General features: G+C 38.4%; 1 protein-coding gene across 2 annotated transcripts in view; it reads left to right on the forward strand.

Moving 5' to 3' along the window:
* Nucleotides 1-17,658, forward strand: part of PTPRN2 (protein tyrosine phosphatase receptor type N2) — a 686,806-nt gene that overhangs the window by 606,649 nt on the left and 62,499 nt on the right. For both annotated transcript variants that reach the window (XM_067470369.1, XM_060782574.2), the window contains exons 15-16: nucleotides 8,443-8,590; nucleotides 11,026-11,099. In XM_067470369.1, the coding sequence (XP_067326470.1) occupies nucleotides 8,443-8,590; nucleotides 11,026-11,099 (222 nt within the window). The remainder of the gene's footprint in view (nucleotides 1-8,442; nucleotides 8,591-11,025; nucleotides 11,100-17,658) is intronic.

Here is a 17,658-nt window from a genome sequence, read left to right on the forward strand (position 1 = left end):
GGGTATCAGAGGAGTTGCCAAAGACAATAAAAATACAGTATTTTCCAATGGTCATGGGAGTTCTGTGTGGGAAGTTTGGCCCAATTCTATCATTGGCGGGGTTCTGAACGCTCTTTGATTATAGGTGAACTATAAATTCCAACAACTACAACTCCCAAATGTCAAGGCCTATTTTCCCCAAGCTCCACCAGTGTTCACATTTGGGCATATTGAGTATTTGTGCCAAGTTTGGTCCAGATCCATCACTGTCCACAGTGCTCTCTGGATGTAGGTGAACTACAGCTCCAAAACTCAAGGTCAGTGCCCACCAAACCCTTCCAGTATTTTCTGTTGGTCATGGGAGTTCAGTGTGCCAAGTTTGGTTCAATTCCATTCTTGGTAGAGTTCAGTATGCTCTTTGGTTGTAGGTTAACTATAAATCTCAGTAACTACAACTCTCAAATGACAAAATCAATCCCCTCTCCAACCCCACCAGTATTCAAATTTGGACATATTATGTATTTGTGTCCAATTTGGTCCAGTGAATGAAAATATATCCTGCATATCAGATATTTACATTACAATTCATAACAGTAGCAAATTACAGTTATGAAGTAGCAATGAAATAATTTTATGGTTAGGGGTCACCACAACATGAGGAAGTGTATTAAGGAGTCATGGCATTAAGAAGGTTGAGAATTACTGATCTAAGATCATCTATATCGGTAGATCTTTCTCCACATGAAGGAGAGGAGAAGGCTCAACAATATACAATTCTGTGCACTCTTGGTCCCATTTTCAAAAATCTGTTTTCAATTGAGGAAAAATACGAAAGTCATTTCATCTGTATGATTATATAAATATGGAAAGCAGACAGTATGGAACTATACCTTGGCTGCCAGTCGATTTCTCAGCCTAATCCAAGGTGTTGGTTATAACCTTTAAAGCACTGGCCATCTAAAGACATCTAAAGGGACTTTCCCATCTTGCTATGGACCTTCCTGGTTGTTAAGATCTTTTGGAGAGGCTGTCTTGAGAAGGCATTTACCTCTGTGATCCTTCTCCATGGATACATGAAAAAGGAAGCCATATCTCCAGATTTATCCTTCTAAACTACTTTATTTTTATTGTAACAATTCTGTTGCTTTAAATGATTTTAATGATATTTGTTAACTTGAGCATTGTTTCCGAATAGAAATGTCAGATAAAATAGTAATACATGAAAATAAAAATCTGGCAAGAATATCTTTTACTTATCAGTGACTTAGCTACATTTCTTGTAAGAGGTTTCAAACAGTGCTCTAATTGTTCCTGGAAAAGGATAGGATTCCTTCTTCCCCCTTCTTCACTAGAGTTGATAGGCAATACAAAGGAAGGCAAAGCTGCATACATCACAACCAGTGATGAGGGAAGTCTGATCCATACTTCCCCAAAACTGACAATGATGACTTTGTTCAAGGCTCTAATACAATGAATGATTGTATCCTTACCTTGCTTGGAACTGGCAGAGATTCAGTGACAGATATAAATTCAAAGGACTTGTGAAATCTGCACCATAAGTATGAGAAAATAGTTTAGGTTAACTGAAATTATATAGTGATTTACTTGCATGTTAAGAAAATTCTTTATATCTTTTTTCTGTTAAATATTGTAAGAAAGTGTGTGGGTTAATGACGATATGTTTTGGTGTATTTGAAGTAAATGATCTTAAAATAATATGTTCAGTTTACAAAATACTAGGGATGTAGTTTCAGACTTTGTTTTTTTTTAAACAAGCAAACCCAGGAATTTGTCTTTAGAAATAAGAGAATAATTATTTGAATGGCTCAAGAGAATAGGCACAACATTTGAGAGTGGGAGAGGCTGCAAAGGCTTAAACTCAATTGCAAGTCCCAATTGGAGGGGGGGGGGGATTTAGCCAATTATTGAATTATAACTCAGCATTTACATAATCTTTTTGATTCAATGGTTGAGCCCACTTGGGTCTAACAGTTGAACTTGGAGTGCAGAACGTAGTATTTTGTGTTCACATTTTGTTTGGAGATATCTGTTTGGAAATGCTTGTTCATGGTAAATAACATAGGAATTGAGTATCTAATCTTAGTTGTCATGAAGTCTCACTTGTTTGAATGACTTGCACATCTTCAGGCATTTGTTCATAGAAACCACATATACATAAGCCTTCAATCATTTTGGTTGTGTTCCTTCTAGTCATTTTCAATTGATGGCAACCCTGAATTGACTGTCACGTGGTTCTCTTGGCAGGATTTATTCAGAGCCAGGGGTTTTGGCATACAACTCCCAGAAATCCCAGTCAGTTTACCAGCTGTTAGGATTTCAGGGAGTGGAGGGCCAAAACATCTGGAGACCCACAAGTTTTGAACCACTGCTTTAGCTTCTGATGCTGAGAGAGTATGACTTGCCCAAGGCCACCTAGCTGTTTCTCATGGCTGAATGAGGATTTGAACCTTAGCCTCCAGAGTCATGATTCAAAGCTCATACTACTACACCATACTGGCTATCACTGCTGCAAATAATTGTAGCTAATTGTCATTATTTATATTAAAGGTAAAGGTTTTCCCCTAATATTAAGTCCAGTCATGTCCAGCTCTGGGGATTGGTGCTCATCTCCATTTCTAAGCTGAGGAGTCAGTTGTCCGTAGACACCTCCAAGGTCATGTGGTCGGCATGACTGCATGGAGCGTCATTACCTTCCCTCCAGAGTGGTACCTATTGATCTACTTGCATTTGCATATTTTTGAATTGTTAGGTTGGCAGAAGCTGGGGCTAACTGTGGGAGCTCACAATGCTCCCCGGATGCGAACCTATGACCTTTCAATCAGCAAGTTCAGCAGCTCGGTGCTTTAACTCACTGTGGCACTAGCAATATAAAATTAATTTACCCTGTATATAAGCAGCCTCCATGAGCATACAGCTTTGAAGTCTACATAAAAGTACCCATACTCTTTGGTTTAAAAATGACACATATTTGGAACACAAGGAGTTGCACATTGTATAGATCCCAAAATAACCTAAGATCCTGTAGTATAACTTTCAGTTGCTAGTGATGTTTGAGCAGATGTTGGCATCCAGGCAGGTTGCAAACATACATGAAATCCAAACTGCTCCAAGAAAATTATTTTTCAGCTCTGTAAATAGTGTATTTTCCTTCAGTTGACTTAAAACAGCATTTTGCTGCCTTGAATAAGTTGTTTGAATGTCAGCTCACACAGTGATATATTTCAGGACCATGGACAGCTGCTTTCCTCATATGGAGCACTGGCACTGCCCTTGTAGGAACAAATCAAACAACTGCCTTTATATGGAAATTAACTGCAAGAAAAGATATCTTAAAGGTACTTCAGAACATTGAGGACAGAGTAAATGATACTTTTCTAGCTGGTGTTGTCACCCGTTTTGATTCTATTAAAATCATTTTAGAGTTGAAAGATAAGGACTGGCCTAGAATGCATATGGTTTGCAAATGTTGGGCATGCTTGCAAATTCTTCTTGTCTGTGAGCATTTAGAGAATATTCATCTGAGACCAAAAAGTGTGGCTCTTAAGTCTTATCTACTTACTTGTATTTTGTAGCAATAGTAGTATTGATATAATGTAGCAATGAAATTGAAACAAGGTTAACCATATTGTAAGAGTAATCTAGGCAGACTGCATACCAATTTCAACAAAGTGGATATAAGAAAGATATTTTTTTTTTCAAAGCTTAATATCATGTACAGAAGTGACCTTGAATTTATTACAATAGCTCTCTAGACCAGCCGTGGCTTCTTAAAAAGAATTGTTACTTTGTGGAAACAGAAGTATTGTCATGTTAGTTATCATTTTGGGAGTGGAGTTGCCTTCTTGATACAGAAATGATTTTCAAGTTAGGTTTATTCTGCATTAGCCAACCAAGCGTTTACATGCACTAACCCTAACCCACACATAATTAGGATACAATAGGAGAATGGGTAATAAAAACATACAAAATATTGTAGATCTGAGATTATATCTCATCACCCAAAAGACAAGAAGCTTTTTTCCTTTTTCTGGCCTAATTTGACATACTTGGACATCCATTTTCTGCCAAATAAAAAGGCCAGTTTTTTGAGGGGATAGTATCTTTAGTGTAAAGAATAATCCTTCTTGATTAAGTAATAATAAATTTGGAAAGATGGGCTGTAACATCTTGATATCTGAATGGATTTTTTGATTATTATGTTTGCTCGATTCTATCTACCAGAGTTCAGTTGAAGAAAACAGATTGTCATACTTGGGCAATAATTGGTAGGAAAGACAATAATGCTTAGCACAGTAGAAGGCAGTAGGAATAGAAGAAGTTTATATCCATATGGATAGGGTCACTCAAGGAAACCATGGCCTTGAGACAGCAAGACCTGAACAGGGCTGTTGATAACAGGGTGACTTGGAGGTATCTCATTAATAGAGTCAGTGTAAGTTGATGTCAACTTGACAGCAATTCATAGCATGTTCAACAATGGATCTTGTGCACAGGTGTATTTTTCAAACACATGTATACACTTAAATTATTTTCCCATATTTTGATATGAACCACCTCTATAATAGGAAGGCTGTCACCAGTCAAAACCTGGTTGCCTCCCTTTCTACTGGTTAACCAGGAAGATGTTGCATTTGAGTGACTGGGTTTCCAGGCAAAACCTGGTTCCACATAAAATAGCAAAACTGCACAAATGCAATAGAGAAGTGATTTTTTAAAAAATATACCTATTTCACTATTTCCACTGGATCATCCTGAATACTGTTGTGAGGATAATAATGATGAGGAGAAGGAGGATGATGATGATAACAGCTGTATTTCTGTACCCTGCCACCATCTCCTTGAAAGGATTCAGGGTGGCTTACAAGAGGACAAGCTCAAAAAAAAAACAGAGTAAAAACATACACAAGAAAGTAAAATGAAATCATATTAAAATCACAACAACATCAGAAAAACAGTTACAATTACAAGTACAACATGACAGATGTCTCATCATTCTGTGACAATCCTTTTAATGTGCCTAATTAGCAGTCATCAGCATATCATGTCCTATGTTAAAGACCGGAAGTTTACAACCTGTGAAACTAATAGTTGCTGAGTATCCTCAATCCATGCAGCTCTTAATCCTTGTTGACACTGGTGCTTTCAGCTTTCTGTATTGTTTCTCAATGTGTGCAAACAGAAGTTTTCTTAGGAAGCATGAAAGAATACTACACAATATTGGGAAATAATATTGTCTTGTCTTCAGAATAACTGCTGAACTAATTGCCTGATAATTTCTTACCTTTGAGAGGTTTTCAGTACAAAACATTTCCTTTGCCAGTGGTTCCCAACCTTTGGACCTCCTGGTGTTTTGGACTTCAACTCCCAGGAATCCCAGCCATCTTTACCAGCTGTTAGGAATTGTGGGAGTTGAAATCCAAAACACCTGGAGGCCCAAAGATCATTATATAGAAAAATGTAGTTCTAATAAGAAGTACAGATGCATTGGCTGTACAGCAGTTTCTCATATGGCTCATAATCAGCAATGAGGGAACTGGCAGGGAACTTCCTTGGGAAAAGCAAACCAGGGAGATGTGGACTGGGAGACAGGCATGTAGCCGGGGAGGGGGGGGCTTGAGGGGTTTCAGCCCCCCCCCCTCCCTGAAATTCTCATGGTGGTTCGCGAAAAGGCCTTACTGGTGCATTATTTAAACGGTTATGTTTATTCATATCATGATCTGATCACCATACTCAATATATCCCATATGCATGGGGGTATTGGGGTAATGATACAAAAGGTTTGCTAGGCTAGACCCTCTTTCACTCAGACACAGCCCCCCCGAAACCCCCCCTGAAAAAAATCAGCCCCCCCCCCCCCCGAAACGAAATCCTGGCTACGGGCCTGCTGGGAGACATTGTCATTACTAGTCCTTCTGGTCTCTAGGAATTTAATTAGACTTTATGTTGGGATATCCTTGGATTTTACCTCTTGTTTTTTGTTGGACTCAACCAGATAGTGAGCGGAGCAACAAAAGTATATCTAAATATAAATAAATATATATTAAATTAAAATGTGATCCTATATGCTCCTTTCCATTGCATGCAAGAAATAAGTTAACACAGTGGAGTTATTTAGTTATTGGTCATGTGATTTGCATTTGAAAGGTTTCAGCTTCAGGCTCTTATAAGTAGAGCTGGGCAAGATTCTTGTCAGAAACCCTTGAGAGCCAACATCACACATTGTCAGTAGCAGTTGGCTATATTTTCTCCATAAAATGGGACTATAGCTGTGTATTTGAACCATTTATCTAACCCGATAAAAGACAAATTTCTATGGTACCAAGAATCAGCTTGAATTAATACATTTAGCATATTCCATATAAATATTTGTTCTTTGGGTTCTGCAGTGCTCATACAGAAAGTAGAATATTGATCACGTGGCCCTTTTTTGCTATCAAGATTGTACTAAATGCTGTTTGGCAACTTTTAGTCAACTTTTCAATTTTGAAAGCACAGAGACTCAGGCCTGTCAAGCAACCTTGATGACTACCTCTATCAATGGAGAAATTCAAAGATAGATTCAGGTCTTATATCCGACCTTCCTTTATAACACTGTAGGATTCTGTACAGATGTGCAAGGCTTACTGGACCAACAAAAACAGATGCTACGTAAGCTTTGAAGATATTGTGTAACTTTTGTTTTCAGAAAGGATTGTTATATAATCTCTGAAAATCTCTTTTATTAAGTGTCTCTTCTCTTACGTGTGCCAAATGTCTTTTATCCTGATGGGATAATCCTTCACATCAAAATAATACTGTACCATAACACCTTGGAGACACCAAAGGCAAACATGTCACTGTGGCCTTCAAGTACCAATATTCTTTACTCCCTTCATCAAAGACAAATCTTATAATCCAAAATGTCTCATTGGCATTAAATGCATTTTTCTATTATACTTTTTCTACTTCTGCAAATGTCTTTTTTTTTTTATCTTGACTGCCTTTGGCAGATGTGATTTCCATAAACCAGCTCAAAAATGCCCATGAATATTTTATACAAAAATACATCAGACAACATTTTCATACCAATAAACACGTTTTGATTTGCAAGGAATTTCCAAATTCAGTTTTTCATGGTAAAGTTAGAAGGATATTTGTGTGTGTCAGAAGCAACTTGAGAAACTGCAAGTCACTCCTGGCATGAGAGAATTGGCTGTCTGCAGGGACATTGCCTATGGGGCACCCAGATGTTTTCCCTTCCTGTGGAAGGCTTCTCTCATGTCCTCCAGATGCCAGAGATGAAAAAGAGGGAAGCCTTGCCCCTGTTTATGTATTGTCTATCTTTGTTTTCAATTGTTTAATGGCATTGAATGTTTGCCATATATGTACCCTGTAATCTGCTCTGAGTCCCCTTGGGGAGATAAAGCAGAATATAAACAAAGAATATAAATAAATAAAAGGAATCCAACATTGCTTACCATACATTTTTTTCCTACTGGCTATAGGTGTTGTAATCAGGTTCATAAGGTTCATTATGTAAAATGAAAAGTAATACTTGTAATTGCAACTTGTATTTAATGGGTGGCTCTTCCTTGGAGGTTATCTTAGGAAACTGTTCTACCTCTTCAATATTTATTTTTAGATGTAATGAGACAAAGAGTTTTTGAGTCTCAATTCTTCTTCTTTTGTTACTGATTTAAGAGTAGAATGTGTAAAATATGTACAACTTTATAGTGGATTATGTTGTATATGGAAACAAGTGGCTTTTTCCCTCCTACTTGCTAACTAGCAGGAATGATTAAAACTGATATTCGGTTTCCCATGTGGGGACATGAGGGTTGGGCTTATTCCAATTCAGGCAAAAATGTTGATGGCAATAGATAGGAAGAGCCATATGATAAATCTCACAGCCAGCAGAAATGTTTTCAGTGTTGTTCTTAACTACCAGAAAACATAGAATGCCTTGCTTTTCATAGTGAAGTACATTTTCCTTTGTGTCGCCTACATTTTATTACCACCTGGGTCCTCTCTTGCAAATGAGTTAGTAAAAACTGGCCTTCTTTCTGTGTTCCTCACATCTGCAATAATGCCCCAAATAGAGCTTACCGGTTTCAATCCAGGTGAACTCTAGAGTTCATGTCTTTGTCAGCAATGATTCTGGGAGCAAAAATGATGTTTTGATGTATCCGAGGGATGGAAAACTGATTACTCTTCTCTAACCCTTCCCCATGGTAGTATTACATGTTATTTTCAGACTTTCTCTCTCTCACACGACTAATATGCTACATAGTCTGCTATCTGAGAAGTTCAAGCCCCATAAGTCTATAGACATTCAGCAATAGGCAAGCGGTTCATTGGACTGAAGCATTAAAAAAAGCAGTTCTCTCTTTAGTTCATTCATGTGTTAAATGGAATAACAGTGTTGAGCGTATAAATAGCACTGATGAATTCTTCTAATTTCAGTCGTATATGGAGGACCACTTGAAGAACAAGAATCGTCTGGAGAAAGAATGGGAAGCACTTTGTGCTTATCAAGCTGAACCCAATGCAACGACGATTGCACACAAGGAAGAAAACATCCAGAAGAATCGCTCACAAATTGTAGTAGCATGTAGGTATCATTTCAACCAAATGGATTACTTATTGCTTTCCCATTTACTCTCTGTTGCAGAATGTCTTATGATTAATAAAAGACAAGCAAAGAAGCATTCGTCCCTTTCTACCAAAAAAACCCCCACCCCACAGTGGTACTGTCCCACTGTCCTACTTCATCACACTAAAGAATGAATCCACTTTAATCCTAAATGCACTTTACGAGAGACTTAGTACTTAGTCTGCACGCCCACCTATCTCTAAAATATCTGTCCTATTTCCCTTGGACATGTCCAGCATTTTTAAATTTTAATCCATACATTTGGCCCTGCCACAGGTTTTTAAAATGTGTCATGTTATTATTGTATTGTTTTTGCTTTGTTATGAGTTATTTATTGTTGTTCTGTTATGTTTTATGATGTATTTGGGCTCGGCCTTTTGTAAGCCACACCGAGTCCTGCGGGAGATGGTAGCGGGGTATAAATAAAGGTTTATTATTATTATTATTATTATTATTATTATTATTATTTAAATCCGGTTTCTGTCTCCTGCAGAATTCTGGACTTGTAGTTCATTGAGGCTGTTAAAGGCTCCTCCCTAAACTACAAACCCCAAAATTCTGCAGGAGACAGCAACCGGATTTAAAGTGGATTCATTCTCTAGTGTGATGAGGCAATTAAAACTATTTTTATTATTTATTTACTTATTTATTTCATACACTTGTACCCTGCCCTTCTCACCCTCGAGGGGGGGCTCAGGGCAGCCTCACAGCAAGCATCATTCTGTGCCATCACAATGATTAAAAACAATCAACAAATTCATTAAAACAAAACATTAAAAAAACAATTGTTAAAAACATGCCAATTAAAATCAAAGTCTGGGTCAATTCATTGTCACTTCGAATTGCTTATGTCTTCTTCTCACTTGCCGCTATTCAATGATCAAATGCTAGATCCCACAACCAAGTCTTGAGTTTTCTTCTAAAGGACAGGAGGGAGGTGGCAAATCTGATGTCCCTGGGGAGGGAATTCCACAGTTGGGGGGCCACTGCTGATAAGGCCCCGTCCCTCATCCCCACCAATCGTGTTTGCAACGATGGTGGGATCGAGAGCAAGGCCTCTCCATATGATCTTAAACTTCGTGATGGTTTGTAGCAGGAGATATGTTCGGACAGATAGTCTGGGCCAGAACCGTTATCTTGTCATTTGCTTCAGATTGCTTATAACGGCTGCTACTTGAGAAATGTGTGGCTGTTTTGCACTACTTCCCAGCACGATAAGAGCAAGTGCCATTTTGTATAGCTTTGTGTGAAAATATTAATTTCACCATGACATGTGCAGTTTTTCCATAGGGTCAGAAAAGTTGGCATTGATCTGAAAGAAATTTCCTTTAGCTTTTGGACACAATTGTGTTCATCTAAAGTGTATAATACTATCGGCTTGTAATTAGAACTGCTTGAGCTATTCATCTGATTTTCAGCAATAGTGAATCAGCACCTGTTGGCTTCAGTAGATAAGCTCATAAAACAGCTGTTCTTTGTGTGAGGCTTAAGATTAAAAGCACAGCTGAAAGCGGCCAAGGTGCATGTGTTCATAGAAGATGCAGACCTTTTCCTGTAAGGCTCAAAGCTGCACAGCTCTCTTCCGCATACCTGGTGGCTCCATTAGCGGTTTAAAAAACCAAAACATTTTGTGCCATATGTTGTACTATTCAATGTATAGTACTGCACCATGAGGTTGGCGTTGGCTTCCCATGAAGAAGATAGAAATTATTTTTATTGGATTGTTGTAGGTTGTTCGGGCTATAAGGCTATGTTCTAGAAGCATTCTCTCCTGACATTTCACCTGCATCTATGGCAGGCATCCTCAGAGGTTGTGAAGTCTGTTGGAAACTAGGAAAATTGGGTTTATATAACTCTATATAAATGTCTAGGGTGAGAGAAAGAACTTTTGTCTGTTGGAGCTAGGTCTCAATGTTTGATTAGTATTTGATGGCCTGACATTTTTAGGTGTGGCTTTTTAGTGCTTTGTTGAGAGGTGATTAGCTGTCCCTGATAGTTTCTTGTCTGGAGTTCTCCTGTGTTTGAGTTTTGTTCTTTATTTGCTGTTATAATTTTAGAGGTTTTTTAAAATTTAAATTCCATTTCTGACCAGTCTTTCAACACATATGATTGCAAATTTTTTTAAAATAATCCTGTGTCGAAATTACTGTTATGGCTTCAGCAATCAAGATAGCAAGAAAAAACAGGTAGTTTGCTTCTCTGATGATGGTGCATGAAACATTTGCATTGTGTTGAATTACAAATAGAGAGTACAGGGTAATTGGAATACGGAAAGAATCACAAAGTTAGAATCATGGTGATATGACAGTATTTTATTATTGAAAGCCAGTTTTTTAAAAAAAATCTTTAGCAAAATTATGCTAATATATTAATGTTCTATTTTTTGGGGGCAGATGATCACTGCAGAATACGTTTGAAAGCGGAAAACAGTCACGACAATTCAGACTACATCAACGCCAGTCCAATAGTAAGTATATTGCCAAAACAAACTGCTTTCCCTATTCTGAAGCTAAAGCTTAGTTCTTGTGCTGTTTATCTTAATATATTGAAGGGTTACTTTTGACGCAAGTCATGGTAGCAGTTCTTAGACCTGTATATAGTAGCCCTAATCATATGTTAGGAATTCTAATGCTTCTGGTGTTCTTGTGTCTGTTTCATACTATCAGTAGCAATGATCACTGAGACCTATCGAATATTTGGCTGCCTTTGTCTTCCATTAGGTTCCACAAATGGGATTAGAATATTTTAAAATTCAAACCAAATTGAATTAGAGTATAGTTCAGTGACTCATTAGTGGCACAATAGTTTGTATTTGTACTGGCTCTGGTTAATTATTTTCATGCTGTAGAAATCCAGTATTATTTAGTAATTTATTTTGTACATGACTCAGATCTAGGTTATGTGAAGGACCATGTTGTGCCAGGGTCTGTTTAGCCTACAGAAGAGAAGGTTGAGAGGAACCATGTTAGCCATGTTTAAAGATCTGAAAGGATGTCGTAAGGAGAAGGGAACAAGCTTGTTTTCTGCTGCCTTGGAGACTAGGACTCAGTGGAGCAATGGGTTCAAATTACAGAATAGGAGATTCCGCTTGAACATTAGGAAGAACTTCCTGACCAAAAGGAGAGCTGTTCAGTGGTGGAACTCTCTTCCTCAACGTCCGGCAGAAGCTCCTTCCTTGGAGCTTTGAAACAGAGGTTGGATGGCCATTTGTTGGAGGTGTTTTGATTGTGCAGGGGGTTGGATTGAATGGCCCATATGGTCTCCGTCAACTTATATGATTCAGTATGATTCTGGCTCTGTTCTGGGATCTTCTGGATGTGGCCTCCTCTTTGTCACAGCAAGATTGATGAAAACATGGGAGGGGGCTTCTCAGTGGTCGTTCCCATGCTCTTGTACTCTAAAGCTAGGTAGCTTAATCTTGAATGAACTAAATTAAGAAAGATGTTTTGAAAATGCCACTTTTTATTTCTTTTTATAGTCTGCTGTCCTTCTGTAGGCATCTTTTGTTGGTCTTTGATGTTTGAGTGCTTGGGAGAACCTTTCACAGTGCATTGTACTGTATGTGCTTTTCTTTAATGGTTATGCTTTTAAACTGCTTTTAAATCTATTGATTGTTATTTGTCAATTTTGTATGTTGTGCATTTTTAGCTACATCTGTTTTATGTTTATAAGGTGCCTTGAGTCTCAGAGTAGTAAAAAGAGAAGTGTATTAAATAAATAAGATGATAACAATCATACTATATAATAGTAGCAACAATAAAAGAGATGGCATGCAGGAAAACTTCCAAGTCACAATGCAAATCTCTCTATTAACTGCCAACACTATTATAACTTTCATAGCTGAGATAAAATCCTCTTCTCTGTATATATTAGATTGCCATTTGAGGAAACTGCCAGTGAAGCATAGCAGATGTGTAAATGTTCAGAGAAGATTTGAAACATCAGTGAAACAGATTTTCACACCTACTTTCAATTTTACCATCAACCTTTTCTTTAAAAAGTTATGCTGCTGTTCTACTTCTAACAGTTTTGAGTAATTATCATGCCAGTAATATCACAAGTTTGATATGTTTGCTCTTGGGAAGTGTTTGGATGTGAATTGTTATATATTCCAAGTGGTGCATTCATCATTCTGCAGTTAAATATGAAGAATTAGAGTAGTAAATCGATTTTTACCACCACCCTTGTGGTGTGTAAAATGGCAGATAAAGTACGCTCTTGCAGCACATTGGAGACTAATTGTGATAACAAAGTTGGTAGCATAGGTTTTCATAGATTAAGTCTTTCATGCAACTGAGAAAGTAGGTTTGGTCTAAATTAGGCATGGGTAAACTTGGACCCTCCAGGTGTTTTGGACTTCATCTCCCACAATCCCTAACCACCTACCAGCAGTTTCTGTCTCGTAGTTTGGCCTATGCTGGAAAGTCAGTCAATAAATGTTCGACATCTTCTACAGCTTGTTCTCCTACCAACAGTTAGGAAGTTGAAGTCCAAAACACTTGGAGGGCAGAAGTTTGCCCATGCCTGTCTAAGATGTATGCTATCAACCGCATTCTGTCCCTACGGTGCTATAACAGGCATGGGAAAACTTTCTATCTTGGGGACCAAATGCCGGACCCTTGCTGCCCTTTCCTCCCCTTCCTCTTCTGATTTGGAGGCAGAAAGTGAAGGAAAGACAGGAGACATTAGGATTCCAAAGAGTTGGTCTTGGTCAGGATGAGAAAAAGTGGGAGACCCCGTATTGCTTATTCCTGATATAGAATCCTAGATTTGGAAGAGCCTCCAAGAGCCCCCTGCCACACAGGAAGGAACAATCAAAGCACTCCCAATAGACAGCCTCCTGCAGAAAAACCTCAAGAGAAGGGGACTCCATCACAATCCAAGGCAGCTTATGCCACTCTCCAGGAAGTTCTTCCTCATCTTTTCAGTTGAATCTCTTTCCGTGCCATTTTCAGATCACTGCTCCCTTATGCCCTGGTCTCTAGAGCAGCAGAAAATCAGTCTCTTCTCCCTTCTAAACATCCCCCAGGAGGAAAGGAGGAAACAAAAAGAGAAGGAAGAACAGGTGGAAGAGAAGGATGGAAGAAAGAAAGGTTGGGAGGGAATGAAGAGAGGGAGGGAGAACAGAGAGAAGGAAGGAAATACAAGAGGGAAGGAGAATGAGGGAGAGAGGGAAGGAGGAAGAAAAGATAAGGAAGGAAAAATGAGGGTGGAAGGAAAGGAGGGAGGAAGAAAGAGGGAGGGAAGGAAAGGGTGAAGGAAGGATAGGATAAGATGGTGAGAGAGAGGAAGGCCTGAGAAAGGAGCCCAAGGAGCTGAATCTGACCCTTTGCACATGGACACATGCCTATGTTTTTGAATGCCTGATAAAGCAAGGGTCTCATATGAAGCAATTATATTCAGGCCTTCGAAAGGGAGCGTGGTTTGAACTGTGTGTTTCCAACTTCAGGGTCAGTGGCCCAGCTTCCAGCTGTGGCTCAGTCAACCTTGGGCTGAGTCTAAACGAGTAAAGCAATACATGGTGGAAGGGGGGGGGGCATTCTTTGCTCAAGACAATGGGTTGGCTACATGCCCACATGTTTTCTTTCTTTCTCAACACCCCCCTTCCCATTCTGCTATGAAAATCCAGGGGGGGCAGACTTGATGCCCTCCAAAACACCACAGAATAAAGACTGCAAAGAGATGTGATCAAATACCTTGCTGATTTCCCCACCTCGTTATGTACTAATTCAGAAATGGGAAGAAAAGATGTTTAGCAATTCCGTGGAATAAAATTAAGCTGGGAGTCTTCTTCCCCATTCTCTGAAATAACATAAAATACTATGATAATAAGTCTGCTGCTAGCAGCTGAATAAAAAGCTTGCAATTACAGCACAAGGAGACCCTGACTGTGCAGAATAAAACTGTGATAATTACATCTGTCATATTTGTACTTAGTCCTCATTAAATTTCAGGGAAATCATCCAGTAGTAAATAATGTGCAATCGTTGCTTTTAAATCAGAGGTCATGAAAGTAAATGGGAATTCTGTTTTTTTCCTCCTCTAAGGGTGTTGGAGATGGAGGGGGGAACCCGTCACTACGTTAAAAAAAATACTACCTACCCTTCAGCTTGCTTATTATGGAAGCCACCAGACTGAGGAATGTGATTAACATGACAGTTTGTTCAAACACAGCATACAAATTTTATCACCGAGAATAGACTCTCAAATTCATAATGACATTGAAAATCAGATGTATTTTACTCCATTATAGAGGAGTTTTTTTAAGAACAGGGATTGAAAACATTTGTTTAAAATTCAAGAATAAAGAACGTTTTTTCCTGTTCCATTTGTGCTTTGAAAAAAGAACAGTACTTGCTTGAAATGTTCCCTCTATATTTGTGTGCACTTTTTGCCTTCTTTAGAAAAATAGAAGATGCATAATACATTGTAACATGGAAACACAATTGTATCTGGGGTTGCCAGTAGTTTTATACAAAATTGCGCCTGGTGTATAGAGACAGTGCTTCAGAGTTTGAAGTGTTTCACGTTCAAAATTTGTTAGACCCGCGGTTGTCAACTTTCCTAATGCCGCAATCCCTCATGTTGTGGTGACCCACAACCATAACATTATTTTTGTTGCTACTTCATAACTGTAATTTTGTTACTGTTAGGAATCGTAATGCAAATATCTGATATGCAAAATGTATTTTCATTCACTGGACCAAATTTGGCACGAATACCCAATACGCCCAAATTTGAATACTGGTGGGGTTGGGGAGTGAGTTTGTCATTTGGGAGTTGTCATTGCTGGGATTTATAGTTAACCTACAATCAAAGAGCATTCTGATCTCCGCCAGTAATGCAATTGAGCCAAACTTGGCATACAGAACTCTCATGACCAACAGAAAATACTGGAAATGTTTGGTGGCCATTGACCTTGAGTTTTGGAGTTGTAGTTCACCTACATCCAGAGAGCACTGTGAACTCAAACAATGATGGATCTGGACCAAACTTGGCACAAATACTCAATATGCCCAAATGTGAACACTGGTAGAGTTTGGGGGAAATAGACCTTGGCATTTGGGAGTTGCAGTCACTGGGACTTATAGTCCACCTACAATCAAAGAGCACCAATGATAGAATTGAAATATAAATCTCACTTGCCTAGTTTCCAACAGACCTCACAACCTCTGAGGATGCCTGTCATAGATGTGGGTAAAATGTCAGGAGAGAATGCTTCTAGAACATGGCCATACAGCCCGGAAAACTCACGGCATCCTGTATAATGTTTACAATGCAGGAAAATGAGCTAGCTAGATGTTATCCTTATTATATTGAATATAGCTATGTCTTCTATATCTCTTTTATATTTGTTAATTGCATTTCAGAATGTGTGAAATAGCTAATGTAATATCCCTCAAGGGAAAAGCATAATAATAATAATAATAATAATAATAATAATACCTACCTCCCCCAGCAGCTCAAGGTAGGATACAACAATATTAAAACAAGATATTAAAACATTATTAAAAGACATAAAGATACACAGAATTAAAATACAAGGTAAAACCCACCAATTAAAAGCAGATTAACTCTTCTTTTTGTAAGCTGAATAAAAATCTGGCTTTTGGGGAGGGAAAAGGTGCCCTTGGTACCAATAAAAGCTTATTTAAAGATTCTAGTCATGCAGAAGGGGCAATTACTCTTTTTGGTTATAGTTTGTAGAAGGAAAGGGGGCATTTGTGATAATATTGTTCATGCATTCATCCCACTTTGATTACCAAGAAACCTATAGCTGTTAATACATGCTGTTTTGTAAATGTAAGGTATATTTTGGTCCTTATTCTCTAGAAGGATTTGGGTGACTGCTTCTGATTTATCTATTTCTGGTAATGCTGAGGAGGAAGAAGCTGTGTTGTAATACATTATATGCTAGAATTTAGCATAAGATCCAGATCTCATTTAACAACACCTCTTTATTGTTCTGTGTCTAAAAGATATTAAGGTCCTTAGGGATTGTTCATAAAGTTATTCTTAAGGGGACTGAGCATTTAGACAAAACCAGTATTGGTAGATGTGGGTGATACTGGTTAATTTATTTTGGAAACATGTACTTAATTGGTGCCAACATCCTGTCAATGCTCCAGTGGTTCATAGGGTTTGGCTAAAGGGAAGATAACTTGTGCTTTTTCCTCTATCAGCATTAGCATCCAACTCTGATCTTATACTTGGTGAGCTTTGGTCAGTTTCCCCATTTCTTTTTCTTTAATCATGTATTATTGATCTAGAAAGAAGCAAAGCTGAGACTAACACAACGATGTAGCATTCACCACATTTTAAAGAAAATCAGGACAGTGCTTGGGAGTGCCTTTGTATTCTAACAGGAACCCGAATGCAAATTTTCAAATCCAGTACTTTATACTTATTCCACTTCACTAGCTGATACTCTGTTTACCTGTTTTGTTGGTACAGGAGATCCATACTATGGTTTCACATAATCATTGTTTTCATGGTTGGTTTGATACACTTATTCCCAGTGATTATTATCATCTCTTTATTTACTTAGGATGGCACTGTATGTATTATTTTGAGAGCCATATATAGGCCTGACCACTTTGGTAGAAAGGGTTAGAACTTTTGCTGACCTGGCTCGAGAGCAGTATGTGTGAAAAAGATCTTGAAGTCCTTGTGGACAACAAGTTAAACATGAGCCAACAATGTGATATGACAGCAAAAAAAAGCCAATGGGATTTTGGCCTGCATCAATAGGAGCATAGTGTCTAGATCTAGGGAAGTAATGCTATCCCTCTATTCTGCTTTGGTTAGACCACACCTGGAATATTGTGTCCAATTCTGGGCACCACAATTCAAGAGAGATATTGACAAGCTGGAATGTGTCCAGAGGAAGGCGACTAAAATGATCAAGGTTCTGGAGAACAAGCCCTATGAGGAGCGGCTTAAGGAGCTGGGCATGTTTAGCCTGAAGAAGAGAAGGCTGAGAGGAGATATGATAGCCATGTATAAATATGTGAGAGGAAGCCACA

Source organism: Anolis sagrei, chromosome 6 (assembly GCF_037176765.1).
Source record: "Anolis sagrei isolate rAnoSag1 chromosome 6, rAnoSag1.mat, whole genome shotgun sequence".
Taxonomy (NCBI): Eukaryota; Metazoa; Chordata; class Lepidosauria; order Squamata; family Dactyloidae; genus Anolis; species Anolis sagrei.